Raw genomic sequence first — 20,700 nt, 5'->3', positions numbered from 1 at the left:
GTAAAAGTAAAACCTGAAAATGGTATCTGTGTAGGCAGGAAAAAGTGCTTTCAGAATCTGGTCCTAAAACCTTATAATTCTCTCCTTGATGCAGGTGCTATTCTCATCTTCCTTCCGGGGTATGATGACATAGTGACTCTGAGGGATCGAATAATAGCAGAGGAGAAGCAGTACCTTGTTGGTTGGAAATACTGTCTCTTCTGTTTACACTCCAGTATGCAGGTATGTTTCAAGAGATTGGATGATCATGCTGGAAAAATATGCATACTTAAGAATGCAATTGAATTAATCATATGTGAGAAGTTGGTAAATGCAAAAATTATTGTGAATATAGAGGGAATACACAATGATGTATGAGTTAAATCATTTAGAAAGACTATAAGAGGATTTATGAGGGGGTATTAGAGAAAAAGTGAAGGGTACTGTGAAGATTTAGGTTTGAGGAGGACTTTGTGAATATGCAAATGGGAAATTAGAGCTATATATTATTATGTGGTGGATCAGTTAAGTGAATGAAGCACCTTGTCCTGCTCTAAGAAGCATATAGAACAGTACAGAGTATAAATGGTTTTGCTGTTGTGATGCTAAGTTTACTAAAAGAAGACAGTTTTGAATAAGAAAAATGGCTTTGTTGTTGTGATATTAAGGTTACTTAATGAAGACAGCTCTCTATCTCTAACATCAACATTTTTTGCTTTTAAGTTTGTTTCTATGATTAACACTAGTTCAGATTTGTGAGTGTGTTTTAGCAATGCTTCAGTTCTTTTGAAACTCTGTTTAATTCACAGTCAAGTGACCAGAAGCGAGTTTTCCGGCCAGCACCACCAGGGGTCCGGAAGATCATACTTTCTACAAATATTGCTGAGACCAGTGTAACCATCAATGATGTTGTTTATGTTATTGATGCTGGAAAAGTTAAAGAAGTAAGTTTTTATGAATTCTTGAGGATATATTGGTTACTGAAATATTTAACAATTATAGGCTTCCCTTGGTTTACACAATGGATGTGTTGTAAGATCTGTAGAATCATGCAAAGTGAATATATTTTTGCTTTGTAGAAGGAAAGCTACATTTCAAGGCCCTACTCTAATTCCAGCATTCGCATTCATATCATACTCAAACCTGGGGTCAACATACTGTCAGTGGACTGAAGCAGGGCATTTAAAATGTCTGGGATAAACCATGAGCCTGGATGTGGATAGGGAGCTGTGCTTTTGGTGCATTGCACATGACAGCTAGAGACTGACTGCATGAATGTGGCCTTTTTTTTTTCTCTTCCTTTTCCTGGACCTACCTCATTGAAGTGGAGGGCAGCGATGCTGTTTCCTGTGGGGTGGGGTGGTGCCAGGAATGGATGAAGGCAAGCAAGTATGAATATGCACATTTGTATGTATGTATTCTGTGTATGTATATGTTGATATGTATATGTTTTTGAAGGTGAAATCGCACTTCAGCAGGAGTACATACAATTTTATTTAACATGTAATTTTTCTGTGCATGTGGCACAACATCCACCTCATCAGGTGCCAGTACTTAACAAAGCTATTTAAATCGCAGCATCACACTTGGTTTCCGCCGTACAACACCAGTCTTTCTAGGCCAAGCACTGTCTTCTATGTCTGGTCATATTTGTATATATATGTGAGTGTATGGGCGTTTATGTATATATATATGTGTATATATACATAAACGCGGGAAACAGCGACAAAGCAAAAAAAAAAAAAAAAAAATGTGTATACAAGTGACTGGCCCATTCTTCATCTGTTTCCGGGCACTGCCTCACTGATGTGGGAAATGGCAATCAAGTATGATAAATAGATTTGAATATAGAAAGCTGAGAGTAAATGTGAATAAGAGCAAGGTTATTAGGTACAGTAGGGTTGAGGGACAAGTCAATTGAGAGGTAAGTTTGAATGGAGGAAAACTGGAGGAAGTGAAGTGTTTTAGATATCTGGGAGTGGATTTGGCAGCGGATAGAACCATGGAAGCAGAAGTGAGTCACAGGATGGGGGAGAGGGCGAAGGTTCTGGGAGCACTGAAGAATGTGTGGAGGCAAGAACATTATCTTGGAAAGCAAAAATGGGTATGTTTGAAGGAATAATGGTTCCAACAATGTTATATGGTTGCGAAGCGTGGGCTATAGATAGGGTTGTGTGGAGGAGGGTTAATGTGCTGGAATGAGATATTTGAGGACATGTGGTGTGAGTTGGTTTGATCGAGTAAGTATTGAAAGGGTGAGAGAGATGTGTGGTAATAAAAAGAGTGTGGTTAAGAGAGCAGAAAAGGGTGTATTGAAATGGTTTGGTCACATGGAGAGAATGAGTGAAGAAAGATTGACAAAGAGGATATATGTGTCAGAGGTGGAGGGAACGAGGAGAAGTGGAAGACCAAATTGGAGGTGGAAGGATGGAGTGAAAAAGATTTTGAGTGATTGGGGCCTGAACATGCAGGAGGGTGAAAGGCGTGCAAGGAATAGAGTGAATTGGAACGATGTGGTATACCGGGGTCGACGTACTGTCACTGGATTGAACCAGAACATGTGAAGTGTCCAGGGTAAACCATGAAAAGTTTTGTGGGGCCTGGATGTGGAAAGGGAGCTGTGGTTTTGATGGTTTTTTTTTTCATACTATTTGCCATTTCCTGCGTTAGCAAGGTAGCGTCAAGAACAGAGGACCGGACCTTTGAGGGAATATCCTCATATATATTTATTTATATTTATTTATTTTGCTTTGTCGCTGTCTCCCGCGTTTGCGAGGTAGTGCAAGGAAACAGACGAAAGAAATGGCCCAACCCACCCCCATACACAATGTATATACATACACGTCCACACACGCAAATATACATACCTATACATCTCAATGTACACATATATATACACACACAGACACATACATATATACCCATGCACACAATTCACAGTCTGCCTTTATTCATTCCCATCGTCACCTCGCCACACATGGAATACTATCCCCCTCCCCCCTCATGTGTGCGAGGTAGCACTCAGTCTCTAGCTGTCATGCAATAATGCCTGAAACCACAGCTCCCTTTCTACATCCAGCCCCCACACAACTTTCCATGGTTTACCCCAGACGCTTCACATGCCCTGATTCGATCCACTGACAGCACGTCAACCCCGGTATACCACATCGATCCAATTCACTCTATTCCTTGCCCTCCTTTCACCCTCCTGCATGTTCAGGCCCCGATCACACAAAATCTTTTTCACTCCATCTTTCCACCTCCAATTTGGTCTCCCACTTCTCCTCGTTCCCTCCACCTCCGACACATATATCCTCTTGGTCAATCTTTCCTCACTCATTCTCTCCATGTGCCCAAACCATTTCAAAACACCCTCTTCTGCTCTCTCAACCACGCTCTTTTTATTTCCACACATCTCTCTTACCCTTACATTACTTACTTGATCAAACCACCTCACACCACGTGTTGTCCTCAAACATCTCATTTCCAGCACATCCACCCTCCTGCGCACAACTCTATCCATAGCCCACGCCTCGCAACCATATATATATATGGAAGTAAGGGGAGTGGGGGAGGAATGGGATGTATTTAGGGAATCAGTGATGGATTGCGCAAAAGATGCTTGTGGCATGAGAAGAGTGGGAGGTGGGCTGTTTAGAAAGGGTAGTGAGTGGTGGGATGAAGAAGTAAGAGTATTAGTGAAAGAGAAGAGAGAGGCATTTGGACGATTTTTGCAGGGAAAAAATGCAATTGAGTGGGAGAAGTATAAAAGAAAGAGACAGGAGGTCAAGAGAAAGGTGCAAGAGGTGAAAAAAAGGGCAAATGAGAGTTGGGGTGAGAGACTATCAGTAAATTTTAGGGAGAATAAAAAGATGTTCTGGAAGGAGGTAAATAGGGTGCGTAAGACAAGGGAGCAAATGGGAACTTCAGTGAAGGGCGTAAATGGGGAGGTGATAACAAGTAGTGGTGATGTGAGAAGGAGATGGAATGAGTATTTTGAAGGTTTGTTGAATGTGTCTGATGACAGAGTGGCAGATATAGGGTGTTTTGGTCGAGGTGGTGTGCAAAGTGAGAGGGTTAGGGAAAATGATTTGGTAAACAGAGAAGAGGTAGTAAAAGCTTTGCGGAAGATGAAAGCCGGCAAGGCAGCAGGTTTGGATGGTATTGCAGTGGAATTTATTAAAAAAGGGGGTGACTGTATTGTTGACTGGTTGGTAAGGTTATTTAATGTATGTATGACTCATGGTGAGGTGCCTGAGGATTGGCAGAATGCGTGCATAGTGCCATTGTACAAAGGCAAAGGGGATAAGAGTGAGTGCTCAAATTACAGAGGTATAAGTTTGTTGAGTATTCCTGGTAAATTATATGGGAGGGTATTGATTGAGAGGGTGAAGGCATGTACAGAGCATCAGATTGGGGAAGAGCAGTGCGGTTTCAGAAGTGGTAGAGGATGTGTGGATCAGGTGTTTGCTTTGAAGAATGTATGTGAGAAATACTTAGAAAAGCAAATGGATTTGTATGTAGCATTTATGGATCTGGAGAAGGCATATGATAGAGTTGATAGAGATGCTCTGTGGAAGGTATTAAGAATATATGGTGTGGGAGGCAAGTTGTTAGAAGCAGTGAAAAGTTTTTATCGAGGATGTAAGGCATGTGTACGTGTAGGAAGAGAGGAAAGTGATTGGTTCTCAGTGAATGTAGGTTTGCGGCAGGGGTGTGTGATGTCTCCATGGTTGTTTAATTTGTTTATGGATGGGGTTGTTAGGGAGGTAAATGCAAGAGTCCTGGAAAGAGGGGCAAGTATGAAGTCTGTTGGGGATGAGAGAACTTGGGAAGTGAGTCAGTTGTTGTTCGCTGATGATACAGCGCTGGTGGCTGATTCATGTGAGAAACTGCAGAAGCTGGTGACTGAGTTTGGTAAAGTGTGTGGAAGAAGAAAGTTAAGAGTAAATGTGAATAAGAGCAAGGTTATTAGGTACAGTAGGGTTGAGGGTCAAGTCAATTGGGAGGTGAGTTTGAATGGAGAAAAACTGGAGGAAGTGAAGTGTTTTAGATATCTGGGAGTGGATCTGTCAGCGGATGGAACCATGGAAGCGGAAGTGGATCATAGGGTGGGGGAGGGGGCGAAAATTTTGGGAGCCTTGAAAAATGTGTGGAAGTCGAGAACATTATCTCGGAAAGCAAAAATGGGTATGTTTGAAGGAATAGTGGTTCCAACAATGTTGTATGGTTGCGAGGCGTGGGCTATGGATAGAGTTGTGCGCAGGAGGATGGATGTGCTGGAAATGAGATGTTTGAGGACAATGTGTGGTGTGAGGTGGTTTGATCGAGTAAGTAACGTAAGGGTAAGAGAGATGTGTGGAAATAAAAAGAGCGTGGTTGAGAGAGCAGAAGAGGGTGTTTTGAAATGGTTTGGGCACATGGAGAGAATGAGTGAGGAAAGATTGACCAAGAGGATATATGTGTCGGAGGTGGAGGGAACGAAGAGAAGAGGGAGACCAAATTGGAGGTGGAAAGATGGAGTGAAAAAGATTTTGTGTGATCGGGGCCTGAACATGCAGGAGGGTGAAAGGAGGGCAAGGAATAGAGTGAATTGGAGCGATGTGGTATACAGGGGTTGACGTGCTGTCAGTGGAGTGAATCAAGGCATGTGAAGCGTCTGGGGTAAACCATGGAAAGCTGTGTAGGTATGTATATTTGCGTGTGTGGACGTGTGTATGTACATGTGTATGGGGGGGGGTTGGGCCATTTCTTTCGTCTGTTTCCTTGCGCTACCTCGCAAACGCGGGAGACAGCGACAAAGTATAAAAAAAAAAAAAAAAAAAAAAAAAAATATATATATATATATATATTATTTTTTTTTTTTATTATACTTTGTCGCTGTCTCCCGCGTTTGCGAGGTAGCGCAAGGAAACAGACGAAAGAAATGGCCCAACCCCCCCCATACACATGTATATACATACGTCCACACACGCAAATATACATACCTACACAGCTTTCCATGGTTTACCCCAGACGCTTCACATGCCTTGATTCAATCCACTGACAGCACGTCAACCCCGGTATACCACATCGCTCCAATTTACTCTATTCCTTGCCCTCCTTTCACCCTCCTGCATGTTCAGGCCCCGATCACACAAAATCTTTTTCACTCCATCTTTCCACCTCCAATTTGGTCTCCCTCTTCTCCTCGTTCCCTCCACCTCCGACACATATATCCTCTTGGTCAATCTTTCCTCACTCATTCTCTCCATGTGCCCAAACCACTTCAAAACACCCTCTTCTGCTCTCTCAACCACGCTCTTTTTATTTCCACACATCTCTCTTACCCTTACGTTACTCACTCGATCAAACCACCTCACACCACACATTGTCCTCAAACATCTCATTTCCAGCACATCCATCCTCCTGCGCACAGCTCTATCCATAGCCCACGCCTCGCAACCATACAACATTGTTGGAACCACTATTCCTTCAAACATACCCATTTTTGCTTTCCGAGATAATGTTCTCGACTTCCACACATTCTTCAAGGCCCCCAGAATTTTCGCCCCCTACCCCACCCTATGATCCACTTCCGCTTCCATGGTTCCATCCGCTGCCAGATCCACTCCCAGATATCTAAATCACTTCACTTCCTCCAGTTTTTCTCCATTCAAACTCACCTCCCAATTGACTTGACCCTCAACCCTACTGTACCTAATAACCTTGCTCTTATTCACATTTACTCTTAACTTTCTTCTTACACACACTTTACCAAACTCAGTCACCAGCTTCTGCAGTTTCTCACATGAATCAGCCACCAGCGCTGTATTTTTTTTTTTGCCGGTCTCCCGCATTTGCGAGGTAGCGCAAGGAAACAGACGAAAAAAATGGCCCAACCCACCCCCATACATATGTATATACATACGTCCACACACGCAAATATACATACCTACACAGCTTTCCATGGTTTACCCCAGACGCTTCACATGCCCTGATTCAATCCACTGACAGCACGTCAACCCTGGTATACCACATCGATCCAATTCACTCTATTCCTTGCCCTCCTTTCACCCTCCTGCATGTTCAGGCCCCGATCACACAAAATCTTTTTCACTCCATCTTTCCACCTCCAATTTGGTCTCCCACTTCTCCTCGTTCCCTCCACCTCCGACACATATATACTCTTGGTCAATCTTTCCTCACTCATTCTCTCCATGTGCCCAAACCATTTCAAAACACCCTCTTCTGCTCTCTCAACCACGCTCTTTTTATTTCCACACATCTCTCTTACCCTGACGTTACTTACTCGATCAAACCACCTCACACCACACATTGTCCTCAAACATCTCATTTCCAGCACATCCATCCTCCTGCGCACAACTCTATCCATAGCCCACGCCTCGCAACCATACAACATTGTTGGAACCACTATTCCTTCAAACATTCCCATTTTTGCTTTCCGAGATAATGTTCTCGACTTCCACACATTCTTCAAGGCTCCCAGAATTTTCGCCCCCTCCCCCACCCTATGATCCACTTCCGCTTCCATGGTTCCATCCACTGCCAGATCCACTCCCAGATATCTAAAGCACTTTACTTCCTCCAGTTTTTCTCCATTCAAACTTACCTCCCAATTGACTTGACCCTCAACCCTACTGTACCTAATAACCTTGCTCTTATTCACATTTACTCTTAACTTTCTTCTTTCACACACTTTACCAAACTCAGTCACCAGCTTCTGCAGTTTCTCACATGAATCAGCCACCAGCGCTGTATCATCAGCGAACAACAACTGACTCACTTCCCAAGCTCTCTCATCTCCAACAGACTTCATACTTGCCCCTCTTTCCAAAACTCTTGCATTCACCTCCGTAACAACCCCATCCATAAACAAATTAAACAACCATGGAGACATCACACACCCCTGCCGCAAACCTACATTCACTGAGAACCAATCACTTTCCTCTCTTCCTACACGTACACATGCCTTACATCCTTGATAAAAATTTTTCACTGCTTCTACCAACTTGCCTCCCACAGCATATATTCTTAATACCTTCCACAGAGCATCTCTATCAACTCTATCATATGCCTTCTCCAGATCCATAAATGCTACATACAAATCCATTTGCTTTTCTAAGTATTTCTCACATACATTCTTCAAAGCAAACACCTGATCCATACATCCTCTACCACTTCTGAAACCACACTGCTCTTCCCCAATCTGATGCTCTGTACATGCCTTCACCCTCTCAATCAATACCCTCCCATATAATTTACCAGGAATACTCAACAAACTTTTACCTCTGTAATTTGAGCACTCACTCTTATCCCCTTTGCCTTTGTACAATGGCACTATGCACGCATTCCGCCAATCCTCAGGCACCTCACCATGAGTCATACATACATTAAATAACCTTACCAACCAGTCAATAATACAGTCACCCCCTTTTTTAATAAATTCCACTGCAATACCATCCAAACCTGCTGCCTTGCCGGCTTTCATTTTCCGCAAAGCTTTTACTACCTCTTCTCTGTTTACCAAATCATTTTCCCAAACCCTCTCACTTTGCACACCACCTCGACCAAAACACCCTATATCTGCCACTCTATCATCAAACACATTCAACAAACCTTCAAAATACTCACTCCCTCTCCTTCTCACATCACCACTACTTGTTATCACCTCCCCATTTGCGCCCTTCACTGAAGTTCCCATTTGCTCCCTTGTCTTACGTGCTTTACTTACCTCCTTCCAGAACATCTTTTTATTCTCCCTAAAATTTAATATATAGATATATATAAATATTTTTTTTTTTTTTTTTTTTTTTGCTTTGTCGCTGTCTCCCGCGTTTGCGAGGTAGCGCAAGGAAACAGATGAAAGAAATGGCCCAACCCACCCCCATACACATGTATATACATACATCCACACATGCAAATATACATACCTACACAGCTTTCCATGGTTTACGCCAGACTCTTCATATGCCCTGATTCAATCCACTGACAGCACGTCAACCCCGGTATACCACATCGATCCAATTCACTCTATTCCTTGCCCTCCTTTCACCCTCCTGCATGTTCAGGCCCTGATCACACAAAATCTTTTTCACTCCATCTTTCCACCTCCAATTTGGCTCCCACTTCTCCTCCTTCCCTCCACCTCCGACACATATATCCTCTTGGTCAATCTTTCCTCACTCATTCTCTCCATGTGCCCAAACCATTTCAAAACACCCTCTTCTGCTCTCTCACCACGCTCTTTTTATTTCCACACATCTCTCTTACCCTTACGTTACTTACTCGATCAAACCAACTCACATCACACATTGTCCTCAAACATCTCATTTCCAGCACATCCATCCTCCTGCGCACAACTCTATCCATAGCCCATGCCTCACAACCATACAACATTGTTGTAACCACTATTCCTTCAAACATACCCATTTTTGCTTTCCGAGATAATGTTCTTGACTTCCACATATTCTTCAAGGCTCCCAGGATTTTCGCCCCCTCCCCCACCCTATGATCCACTTCCGCTTCCATGGTTCCATCCGCTGCCAGATCCACTCCCAGATATCCAAAACACTTTACTTCCTCCAGTTTTTCTCCATTCAAACTTACCTCCCATATATATATATATATATATATATATATATATATATATATATTTTTTTTTTTTTTTTTTTCATACTATTCGCCATTTCCCACGATAGCGAGGTAGCGTTAAAAACAGAGGACTGCGCCTTTGAGGGAATATCCTCACCTGGCCCCCTTCTCTGTTCCTTCTTTTGGAAAATTAAAAAAAAACGAGAGGGGAGGATTTCCAGCCCCCCGCTCCCTTCCCTTTTAGTCGCCTTCTACGACACGCAGGGAATACATGGGAAGTATTCTTTCTCCCCTATCCCCAGGGATAATATATATATATATATGGGCTGTGGATGGGGTTGTGCGCGGGAGGATGGATGTGTTGGGGGTGGGATGTTTGGGGACGGTGTGTGGTGTGAGGTGGTTTGATCGAGTGAGTGACGTGAGGGTAGGAGGGATGTGTGGAAATGGGGAGAGTGTGGTTGAGGGAGCAGAGGAGGGTGTTTTGAAGTGGTTTGGGCACATGGAGGGGATGAGTGAAGGGGGATTGACCAAGAGGATGTGTGTTTCGGAGGTGGGGGGAGCGGGGAGGGGGGGAGAGACCGGGTTGGAGGTGGAAGGATGGAGTGAGGGGGATTTTGTGTGGTCGGGGCCTGAACGTGCGGGAGGGTGAGGGGAGGGCGGGGAGTGGAGTGGGTTGGAGCGATGTGGTGTACCGGGGTTGACGTGCTGTCGGTGGATTGAGTCGGGGCGTGTGGGGCGTCTGGGGTGAACCATGGAAAGCTGTGTGGGTATGTATATTTGCGTGTGTGGACGTATGTATATACATGTGTATGGGGGGGTTGGGCCATTTCTTTCGTCTGTTTCCTTGCGCTACCTCGCAAACGCGGGAGACAGCGACAAAGTATAAAAAAAAATATATATATATATATATATATATATATATATATATATATATATATATATATATATTATATATATATATATATTTTCATACTATTCGCCATTTCCCGCGATAGCCAGGTAGCGTTAAGAACAGAGGACTGGGCCTTTGAGGAAACAGACGAAAGAATGGCCCAACCCACCCACATACACATATATATACATACATGTCCACACACACACAATATACATACCTATACATCTCAATGTACACATATATACACACAGACATATACATATATACACATGTACATAATTCATACTGTCTGCCTTTATTTGTTTCCATTGCCACCTCGCCACACATGGAATAACAACCCCCTCCCCCCTCATGTGTGCGAGGTAGCGCTAGGAAAAACACCGAAGGCCCCATTCGTTCACACTCAGTCTCTAGCTGTCATGTAATAATGCACCGAAACCACAGCTCCCTTTCCACATCCAGGCCCCACACACTTTGCATGGTTTACCCAAGACGCTTCACATGCCCTGGTTCAATCCATTGACAGCACGTCGACCCCGGTATACCACATCGTTCCAATTCACTCTATTCCTTGCACGCCTTTCACCCTCCTGCATGTTCAGGCCCTGATCACTCAAAATCTTTTTCACTCCATCTTTCCACCTCCAATTTGGTCTCCCACTTCTCCTCGTTCCCTCCACCTCTGACACATATATCCTCTTGGTCAATCTTTCCCCACTCATTCTCTCCATGTGACCAGACCATTTCAAAACACCCTCTTCTGCTCTCTCAACCACACTCTTTTTATTTCCACACATCTCTCTCACCCTTACATTACTTACTCGATCAAACCACCTCACACCACATATTGTCCTCAAACATCTCATTTCCAGCATATATATATATATATATATATATATATATATATATATATATATATATATATATATATATACATATATATACATATATATATATATACATTTGTATGTAGCATTTATGGATCTGGAGAAGGCATATGATAGAGTTGATAGAGATGCTCTGTGGAAGGTATTAAGAATATATGGTGTGGGAGGAAAGTTGTTAGAAGCAGTGAAAAGTTTTTATCGAGGATGTAAGGCATGTGTACGTGTAGGAAGAGAGGAAAGTGATTGGTTCTCAGTGAATGTAGGTTTGCGGCAGGGGTGTGTGATGTCTCCATGGTTGTTTAATTTGTTTATGGATGGGGTTGTAAGGGAGGTAAATGCAAGAGTCCTGGAAAGAGGGGCAAGTATGAAGTCTGTTGGGGATGAGAGAGCTTGGGAAGTGAGTCAGTTGTTGTTCGCTGATGATACAGCGCTGGTGGCTGATTCATGTGAGAAACTGCAGAAGCTGGTGACTGAGTTTGGTAAAGTGTGTGGAAGAAGAAAGTTGAGAGTAAATGTGAATAAGAGCAAGGTTATTAGGTACAGTAGGGGTGAGGGTCAAGTCAATTGGGAGGTGAGTTTGAATGGAGAAAAACTGGAGGAAGTGAAGTGTTTTAGATATCTGGGAGTGGATCTGTCAGCGGATGGAACCATGGAAGCGGAAGTGGATCATAGGGTGGGGGAGGGGGCGAAAATTTTGGGAGCCTTGAAAAATGTGTGGAAGTCGAGAACATTATCTCGGAAAGCAAAAATGGGTATGTTTGAGGGAATAGTGGTTCCAACAATGTTGTATGGTTGCGAGGCGTGGGCTATGGATAGAGATGTGCGCAGGAGGATGGATGTGATGGAAATGAGATGTTTGAGGACAATGTGTGGTGTGAGGTGGTTTGATCGAGTAAGTAACGTAAGGGTAAGAGAGATGTGTGGAAATAAAAAGAGCGTGGTTGAGAGAGCAGAAGAGGGTGTTTTGAAATGGTTTGGGCACATGGAGAGAATGAGTGAGGAGAGATTGACCAAGAGGATATATGTGTCGGAGGTGGAGGGAACGAGGAGAAGAGGGAGACCAAATTGGAGGTGGAAAGATGGAGTGAAAAAGATTTTGTGTGATCGGGGCCTGAACATGCAGGAGGGTGAAAGGAGGGCAAGAAATAGAGTGAATTGGTGTCATGTGGTATACAGGGGTTGACGTGCTGTCAGTGGATTGAAGCAAGGCATGTGAAGCGTCTGGGGTAAACCATGGAAAGCTGTGTAGGTATGTATATTTGCGTGTGTGGACGTGTGTATGTACATGTGTATGGGGGGGGGGGTTGGGCCATTTCTTTCGTCTGTTTCCTTGCGCTACCTCGCAAACGCGGGAGACAGCGACAAAGTATAAAAAAAAAAAAAAAAAAAAAAAAATATATATATATATATATATATATATATATATATATATATATATATATATATATATATATATTTTATTTATTTAACTTCCTCCATTTTTTCATACATATTTGCTATTTCCCGCATTAGTGAGGTAGCATTAAGAACTGAGGACTGAGCCTTAGAGGAAATATCCTCACTTGGCCCCCTTCTCCAATGTATTTCATGCAGAATTCTGACTTGGCATCTAGAGGAATTTTATCCGATCTGGGTGGTGATAGGTTTTCTTTTTCAGATGCTGAATTGTCTATCCTGTCTTCACAAGTTAGCATCAGAAATATATGAGCAGTGGTCTCACTTGCTGTCATGTATAGTGCACCAATTTGGCAAAGTGTTGTATTTTAAAGGAATTCCACGTAGCATTCATTAAAGTACTATTACATTTTTATCAAAACAAGAGAAGGGCCATTTATAGAAAAGAACAAGAATATAGAGAAAGATTGAATGAAAGTTCACGCCATATCTATAGTTCTTGAATGAAATGTGTCAGTGAAAATTATGTTGCGATTTCCTTTTTGATTTTGTGCTATCCAAAATGCTGAAAAATTTCACAGGAAATTCATGATATTTTGGCCTATATTTTCAGATGAGTTATGATTCAATGGTAGGTGTATCTTGGTTGCGTGCAGTATGGATATCACAGGCATCTAGTCAACAACGTCGAGGGCGAGCAGGGAGGTGTCAGCCAGGCATCTGCTACCACTTGTTCTCACGCAGCCGATATAATTCCTTACAACCTCATCAGACTCCTGAGATTTTAAGGACCCCTTTGCAGGTTTGTGAAAATTAACATATTCTTTACTATTGAATTGAAAAAATTCCTGTGCTTTGTATTTCATGCTCTACTTAGGGGATGGTTGTAACTTATGAAATTGAAATGGTTTTATGCATGTTAAGTGGTGCTTCATCTGCTGCCCTGAATATTGATATGATATGAATAACAGTATTGCTTCTAGATTCAGTCAAAAGTGTATTTGAAATTATTAAACTGCATTACAGTAAATTTGATTTGTATAGTGTCTGATCATTCTGTGTGGTAGTTTACTGCTGTGAATGTTGACATTGTGTGAATCACAGCAATGACTGTTCAAGTCAGATGATTATTGAAGTGATTAAACTGTGATGTCTATTATCAAATTGAAAAAATTGATTTGGATTGTCAGCCATTGGTGATGGCCCCAAAGATAATTTTTTTCTCAGTCTTATCAAATTGGTGTTACAGGCTATTGTACTTTGTTGAAATCAGTTTTCTTTCCACAGGAGCTTTGTCTACACACGAAACTTTTGGCTCCAGCAAACATGCCCATAGCTGACTTCTTAGCAAGGGCACCAGAGGCTCCTGCTTTTATGGTCATCCGTAATGCAGTCCAGTTACTTAAGGTAGCTTTGACATGATTTTGTGAGGTGCAATTTATTTGTTAATGGGTGTTTGGTTTGCACTCTTATATCTTCTGTTCTCTTCACTTTTTTTCCTAATTGCAGTCCAGGTATTAATGATTTTTTAGTCCTTTGACTATTTATGGATTCCACTAGTTTCTTTGACCTTTTCTATGCAAATAGGAAAATAGTAACAGGCTAGAAGGATGTAAAGAGGAGATGGAGTGAAGTATTTTTAAGGTTTTTGATTGTGTTAGATGATGGGCTAGCAGATGTTTGGGAGAGCAAGAGAGTCATGGTGAATGGTGAAACCTTTTTTAAAGATGAAGTGTGGCAAAATGGATGAAGTGGATGGGGCTACAGTCAAATACCCCAAGAAAGGGGATAATAGTGTTGTTGATCTGTTAGTGAGGGGGATCTATTGCTTGTATAGCTCAAAACAAAGTCCATGAGAACTAGAAGGATTATATGTAGGCAAGGGGAAGAAAAATTATTGTTCAACTTACAGAGAAAAGACCTTTAGGTATACCTATTAAGGAGGGTGATGATTGAGATGGTAATGGCATGCACAGAACATCAGGTTGAGGAGGAGCAGTTTGGCTTTAGCATTGTTAGAGGATGTGTGGACCAGGCTTTTGCTTTGATTATTTTGTGAGAAATAGTTTAAGAAAGAGGAATTTTTATGTGCCATTAATGGATCCAGAGAAAATGTATGATGAAGTTGATAGGCATGCTTTGTGGAAGGTGCCATGAATATGTGGTGTCCTCAAAAAAATTTTCCCTTTACATTTTTCCAACATTGTAAATGAAAAAAGGAAAAGCAAAATGATGCAAAAAATATTTTTTATTTAATGTGATTTTATGTCCACACTTGCATATTTATAGTTCATGATTTTCAAGATTCATGATAATGTTTTATACATAAGGTGCATTTTCAAGCTTTTGAAATACATGTGACACCATATTTATTAATTTAACTATGTTTTACGGCCATATATTCTCAGGGTAGATGAAATCTGATTAAGTTTAATGCCTGTAATACCCAGTTTTTACCCATCTCTTTATCGAAAACTCAACACAACTCATGTCTCTCCTTTGATGGTTCAGTAATTCCACCTCTTGACATGGTGAACATACTTGGTATTACTGTAACATCCACTTTTTCTTGGTAACCTCACATTTCAAAAATAGCTAAATCTTCCTTAAAAAAAACTGGGTTTTTTTAGATGTCGAAATTTCTATTCTTCTGAATGGTTGTTCCATTTATACAAAGGTTTAATTCACCCTTGTATGGAGTACTACTCTCACATCTGAGGTGGTTCTAGCTCTGCAACTTTACTTGACAGAGTTGAGTTATAAGCAGTCCAACTTATAAACTCTCCCAAGCTACTTGCTGAACTTTACCCTCTTGCCCAACACTACAGTCTTGGTTCATTTTCCCACTTCTGTACGTATTACTTTGGTTTTTGCTGTCAAGAGCTGGCTGCTTGTGTGCCCCCACTAATAGCTAGACCATGCAGTACTCAGCAAGCTGCTGCTTTGCATGATTATTGTGTGGCCATTGGCAACTCAGGTGGGCCATTTTGATAACTGCTGCTTCCCCTTCAAGTCAAAGCTTTGGAACTCTCTACCTCCTCATATCTCTCCCAATAGCTATGACCTGTCACATTTTAGAAGACAGGTTTTTCACTTCCTCCGAAATTCGTAAATACTTTTATCTTTTGTACTTCTCTGTTTCAAATAAGACATGGTCTTGATGTGGACTTTTGTCCGTGAGTGAAGCCTTCAGCTTAAAAAAGATCCTAAGGTAATAAATTTCTTAGTTAACTTCAGTATAAATACTGTTTCTTTTGCTGAATAGGAATTTGGTTCTGAAATATTGATAAGGTGTCATAAAGGGCTGTAATGAACTGTTTAGATATTCTTGTAATTTGTTTGTTTCATATTCATTTCAAGCATAGAAGCTCTTCCTAAGAATATATTTCAGTTTTAAAACAAAAATTTTTTTTTGGGTTAAATATGCCCTTAACCTGCAATTTTTATATTTTTCTCAGGGTATTAGATTTCTTTGATAACCTCAATGCATTTATAAGGACTCTTTTTCTCAGTGAATACAATTTTGGGTGTTTGAATGTTGACTGGGGATCATTAAGGGCTGTACTGATGTAATTAAATAATCTAGTCATTATTCCTCTCCTTTTCATTTAAAACTTTCTTTAGCACTCTTTACCTTTCTTCCAAATAGCGAGTTATTTTTCCTTAGATTTTCGGTCATCCTTCAACCGTTATTATTAACTTTATGTATTCTTCATATGCACCAATTTTATTCTGTTTTTCTTATTCAAGTCTAAATATACATTCTGTATCCCCCAGTTATCTTCATTTTCTGGAAGATTCTGCATTTTCATTGTTCTCTTTCATATTCATTTATCCTAAATGAATATGAATTCTTCTACACTGTTCCCTTCCACAACCTATTATCACAGTACCATAATGGCAGCTTCTGTTGTACCTTTTAAGTGCCTCCACACCACTAATGTCCATTTTTATACACTATTTCCATTTCAACTTCACATTTAACATCTACCTGATGTTATGATTTGTAGGCTCATTTCCCAACTTCTCTATTTTCATTTTCCTGTTATTTTCTGTTTCATTTCTGGTCTTTGGATTTCGTGAGGAACATTGTGAATTCAGAAAGCATGTATGATTTTCATTTATGATTAATTCTCTTTCTCTTTTTTCTCCATTTCAGAGTATGGATGCCTTGGATGGTTGGGAAGATGTCACTGAGCTGGGTCATCATCTGCTTGATCTTCCCCTGCCACCACGTTTGGCTAAAATGGTCATTACAGCTACAGTCCTCAAGTGTCTTGATCCAGTACTCACTGTTGCAGCTTGTTTAGCTTACAAGTAAATGTTGATGATTCAGAGATCTTCTGTTTTTGTGGTGCCATGATTTTCATTACCTGTGAGATTTTTATTTTTTATCTGAATAGTCAGCATATTCTCCACAGCATTACATGAGCCTGTGCAGGGAAAATTTAATTTGCAACATGTTTTTCTGTGAAGAAAACAGCATTCCACTTTTGACACCACCTTCTTCATTCTTTTGCATTCATGGCCCAAGACTCACATTCACACAACACTAATGGAACTACTATACTTTAGAACATAAACATACATGATCATGCCAGAGGCCTATGAGTTGGATCATTTTTCTTTATCTTTAAGGAAGTGAATGGATACCTGTTATAGTAGCAGATTGGGATCTCTGTACCTCATAAGGCTGTGAATGTGAGGACTTTTGGATAGGAAGAAATTAGTCATTGCATGTCAGCAAAGGTTGCTGTTGGTTTCATAATTCCACATGTCATAAAATACTATGATACTGGATTGCAGGATTCTTTCTCATGGATAGCACTACAGCATTCTGTTGCTTAATGAGTAAGATTTCTGTAGTTTCCTTTAAATAAAAAGTTCCTACCAAGATTTAAAGCCTGCATCCCCAGACTTTTTGTTCAAGAAGTTATATGTTAGGACAGCTGCCATAACGAGATCAATTCCTTGATTACATATCTGTAAGTAAAGATGAATTTCAAGGGTCTATTTATTGATGTTCCTCTTTTGATATGATTGTTTATCAAGCTATCACCACCAGAGACACTTAGGGAAGTGATATTGTAACAAATACTGTGCCGAATCCTTATGTACCCAGCACTGGAAAAAATTTTACTTTTATACTGCACCATAACTAAAAAGAAATTTAGCATAATTTTGAAATGTATACATACTGAAAATTATTTTTCTTCTATGTGGTAATTTCATGCTACACCATACTGAACTACCAGCCTTTATTATAAGGAGAGGTTAGATACATTAAATTTTTTCTCCATGAAAAGAGAAGAGTGAGGTGAGACTTGATTACAATCTTCAGGCTCCCCAGTTAACAATATCATCATTGAATAGTTCTTTCAAAGATGCAAAGAGCAACAAGAGATCATGGCAGGAAACTTTTTTTTTTTTTCATACTATTCGCCATTTCCTGCGTTAGCGAGGTAGCGTTAAGAACAGAGGACTGCGCCTTAGAGGGAACATCCTCACCTGGCCCCCTTCTCTGTTCCTTCTTTTGTGAAAAAAAAAAAAACATTCATATTCATATGAAAAGACTTAAGTGCATACTTCATTTGCATGTGAGTTGCTGGTAAATTGAATAAGCTACATGATGAAACTGAGAATGCAAACAGGATACAGAAGTTTGAAAATTGGTATGACTGAAAGAAAGTTTAAAAGATGGGGCCTCATGTATTTAGAATTCCCTCATACTATGCAAATTGGTAGTAAGACAGAAACGTTTAAACAAATATTTTCATATGTGTATGAATTTATTTTCATTGATAGTAATTATAGCATCTTCTCTTTTCCAGGGATCCATTCACTCTCCCAAAACACCCAAGTGAGAAGAGAAATGCTAATGCTGTAAGAAGAAAGTTTACATCTGGGACTTACAGTGATCATATGGTTCTTTTAAAAGCATTCCAGGTACTGTATGAATTGCTTTAAAAGTTAAAGGTCAATTTGCTGAACACTCAAAGTTTATTGACTATGTCATATGTCTGCATTTTGACCACCATTAACTACTGAGCCTCATGGTCCAGGATGCTTCATTTCACTTGCGTGACCAACAAACCATGGTCAATCTCTTTTTTTTGTTTAAGCTTAAAGGACCCAGGTGGGAGTATGGCTTTCATGAAACAGTGATTATATTAGACATTTCTGTGTGGCTCTAAAGGAAAGTAGGTAGTTTAATGTTGATGGATAGGTAGCTAGATAGATAGACAGATAGATAGATAGGTGATAAAGATCTGATATTGTTTCATAAAATGTAATCAGGAATAGAATGTTTATGACTAAACTATAAGTGTAAACACCTTTTTTTTATATATATATTTTAATGTTTCCCACCTTTTTCCTCAGTTTGTATTTAGTATTAGGTGAATCAAATGTATATAGACATTTGCCTCTTATGGCCCATGTGTGCTTGTGGTCTAGTCTTGTATATGTGATGATTGGATATGAATCACACTTTTACCACAACCCTATCAACCCTGTCATATGCCTTTTCCAGATCCATAAATGCTACATACAAATCCATCTGCTCTTCTAAGTATTTCTCACACACATTCTTCAAAGCAAACACCTGATCCACACATCCTCTACCACTTCTGAAACCACACTGCTCTTCCCCAATGCCTTCACCCTTTCAATTAGTACCCTTGATTAGGGCCTCAGCTGCCCGTGCCAACTCAGGTAACATAAAAGAAAATGTATATACCACAGTTATCAGTTAAAAATTCTTTGTCTGGGTAGGTTTTGTAGATGAGATGATGTGTCAAAGGTCATGGTTGCAAAATGACATTCATTAGAGGTATACAAAATCATTTGTTGGTGGTATAAGTTATATGCAGACACATTTCCTTGTTCAAAAATTATTTTCCAGATATGCAGGCATCTCCCCTCTTTCTCCCCTTGTTAACTAAAAGAGTTAGAAATCAGTACTTTTTATAAGCAGTATTTAAAGTGGTTTATTTTGATTCATGTGACACATAACAATATGTATTTATGTAAAACATGGTGTATTAGTAATAATATTAGATTTGCTCTCTCTTTAGATGGTTAATACCCCCACCATCTTCACTACATTGATTCAGACATGGTGACAGATAACTAATAGTTTAAGATGTGACCTTGACTTCTATAAATTTTCACCTGTTACAGGAAATTATCACCAGCTGTTTCTAGCTTTTAGTAATCATCAGATACTCAGATACACTCAGAAACTAATCATGTAGTAATGTTGTTACCATTATAGCCCTTGTCTCAAGATTTTTGGTAAACTACCCAGTGGGTATAGATATTTAGATGTGATAGAATGAGGCCAATTTCTCTTCTATTCCTGGCACTACTTTGCTAATACAGGTAATGGCAAACATGTGTGAAAGAGGAAAAGAAGATACAAGTACAGTACTATCTTGTTTTACATTAGTGAGAAAAGCCCTTATTTATATAGGCATGGCAAAAAGCATGTGGTGAAGGTTGGGAACGAGGATGGTGTGAGCGCAATTATGTCTCTGGGGCCACCATGGAGATGATCCACGGCATGCGATCGCAAGTCTTAGCCCAGTTGCGAGGAGCTGGCTTTGTCCGTGCTCGTGGACCTGGTGATATCAGGTACACACATTGTATTCTTGTTGACGAGTTAGAGCACATGGTTGATACAGTGCTGTAGCAGATGAAATGAAACTTGTAAGGCAGATTATGATTCTAAGCTAATTTTGAAATATGGTGTCAAGCTAAATAGATATAGATTTCAGTTATTTTTTGACAGATTTTAGTTTTAGTTGATTGACTGGCAAGTCCATAGATCAAAATGAAGTTCATTATAATGGCATAAAAGTACCTCCTCATGTAATACCAAAGTGCAAATGATTGCTTATATTATGATTAGGGATATAAGAAAAGATAGAATTTAAAACAATCAGA

At 40.3% G+C, this 20,700-nt stretch overlaps 1 protein-coding gene across 7 annotated transcripts in view; it reads left to right on the top strand.

Moving 5' to 3' along the window:
• Positions 1-20,700, top strand: part of LOC139746279 (3'-5' RNA helicase YTHDC2-like) — a 251,303-nt gene that overhangs the window by 201,870 nt on the left and 28,733 nt on the right. For all 7 annotated transcript variants that reach the window (XM_071657347.1, XM_071657349.1, XM_071657348.1 and 4 more), the window contains 7 exons: positions 95-222; positions 789-923; positions 13,367-13,555; positions 14,041-14,160; positions 16,913-17,070; positions 18,585-18,699; positions 20,228-20,388. In XM_071657347.1, the coding sequence (XP_071513448.1) occupies positions 95-222; positions 789-923; positions 13,367-13,555; positions 14,041-14,160; positions 16,913-17,070; positions 18,585-18,699; positions 20,228-20,388 (1,006 nt within the window). The remainder of the gene's footprint in view (positions 1-94; positions 223-788; positions 924-13,366; positions 13,556-14,040; positions 14,161-16,912; positions 17,071-18,584; positions 18,700-20,227; positions 20,389-20,700) is intronic.

The sequence above is a fragment of the Panulirus ornatus genome, chromosome 64 (genome assembly GCF_036320965.1).
Source record: "Panulirus ornatus isolate Po-2019 chromosome 64, ASM3632096v1, whole genome shotgun sequence".
NCBI lineage: Eukaryota > Metazoa > Arthropoda > Malacostraca > Decapoda > Palinuridae > Panulirus > Panulirus ornatus.
The sequence above is the reverse complement of the archived record's forward strand: the minus strand, read 5'-3'. Positions and strand labels throughout refer to the sequence as shown.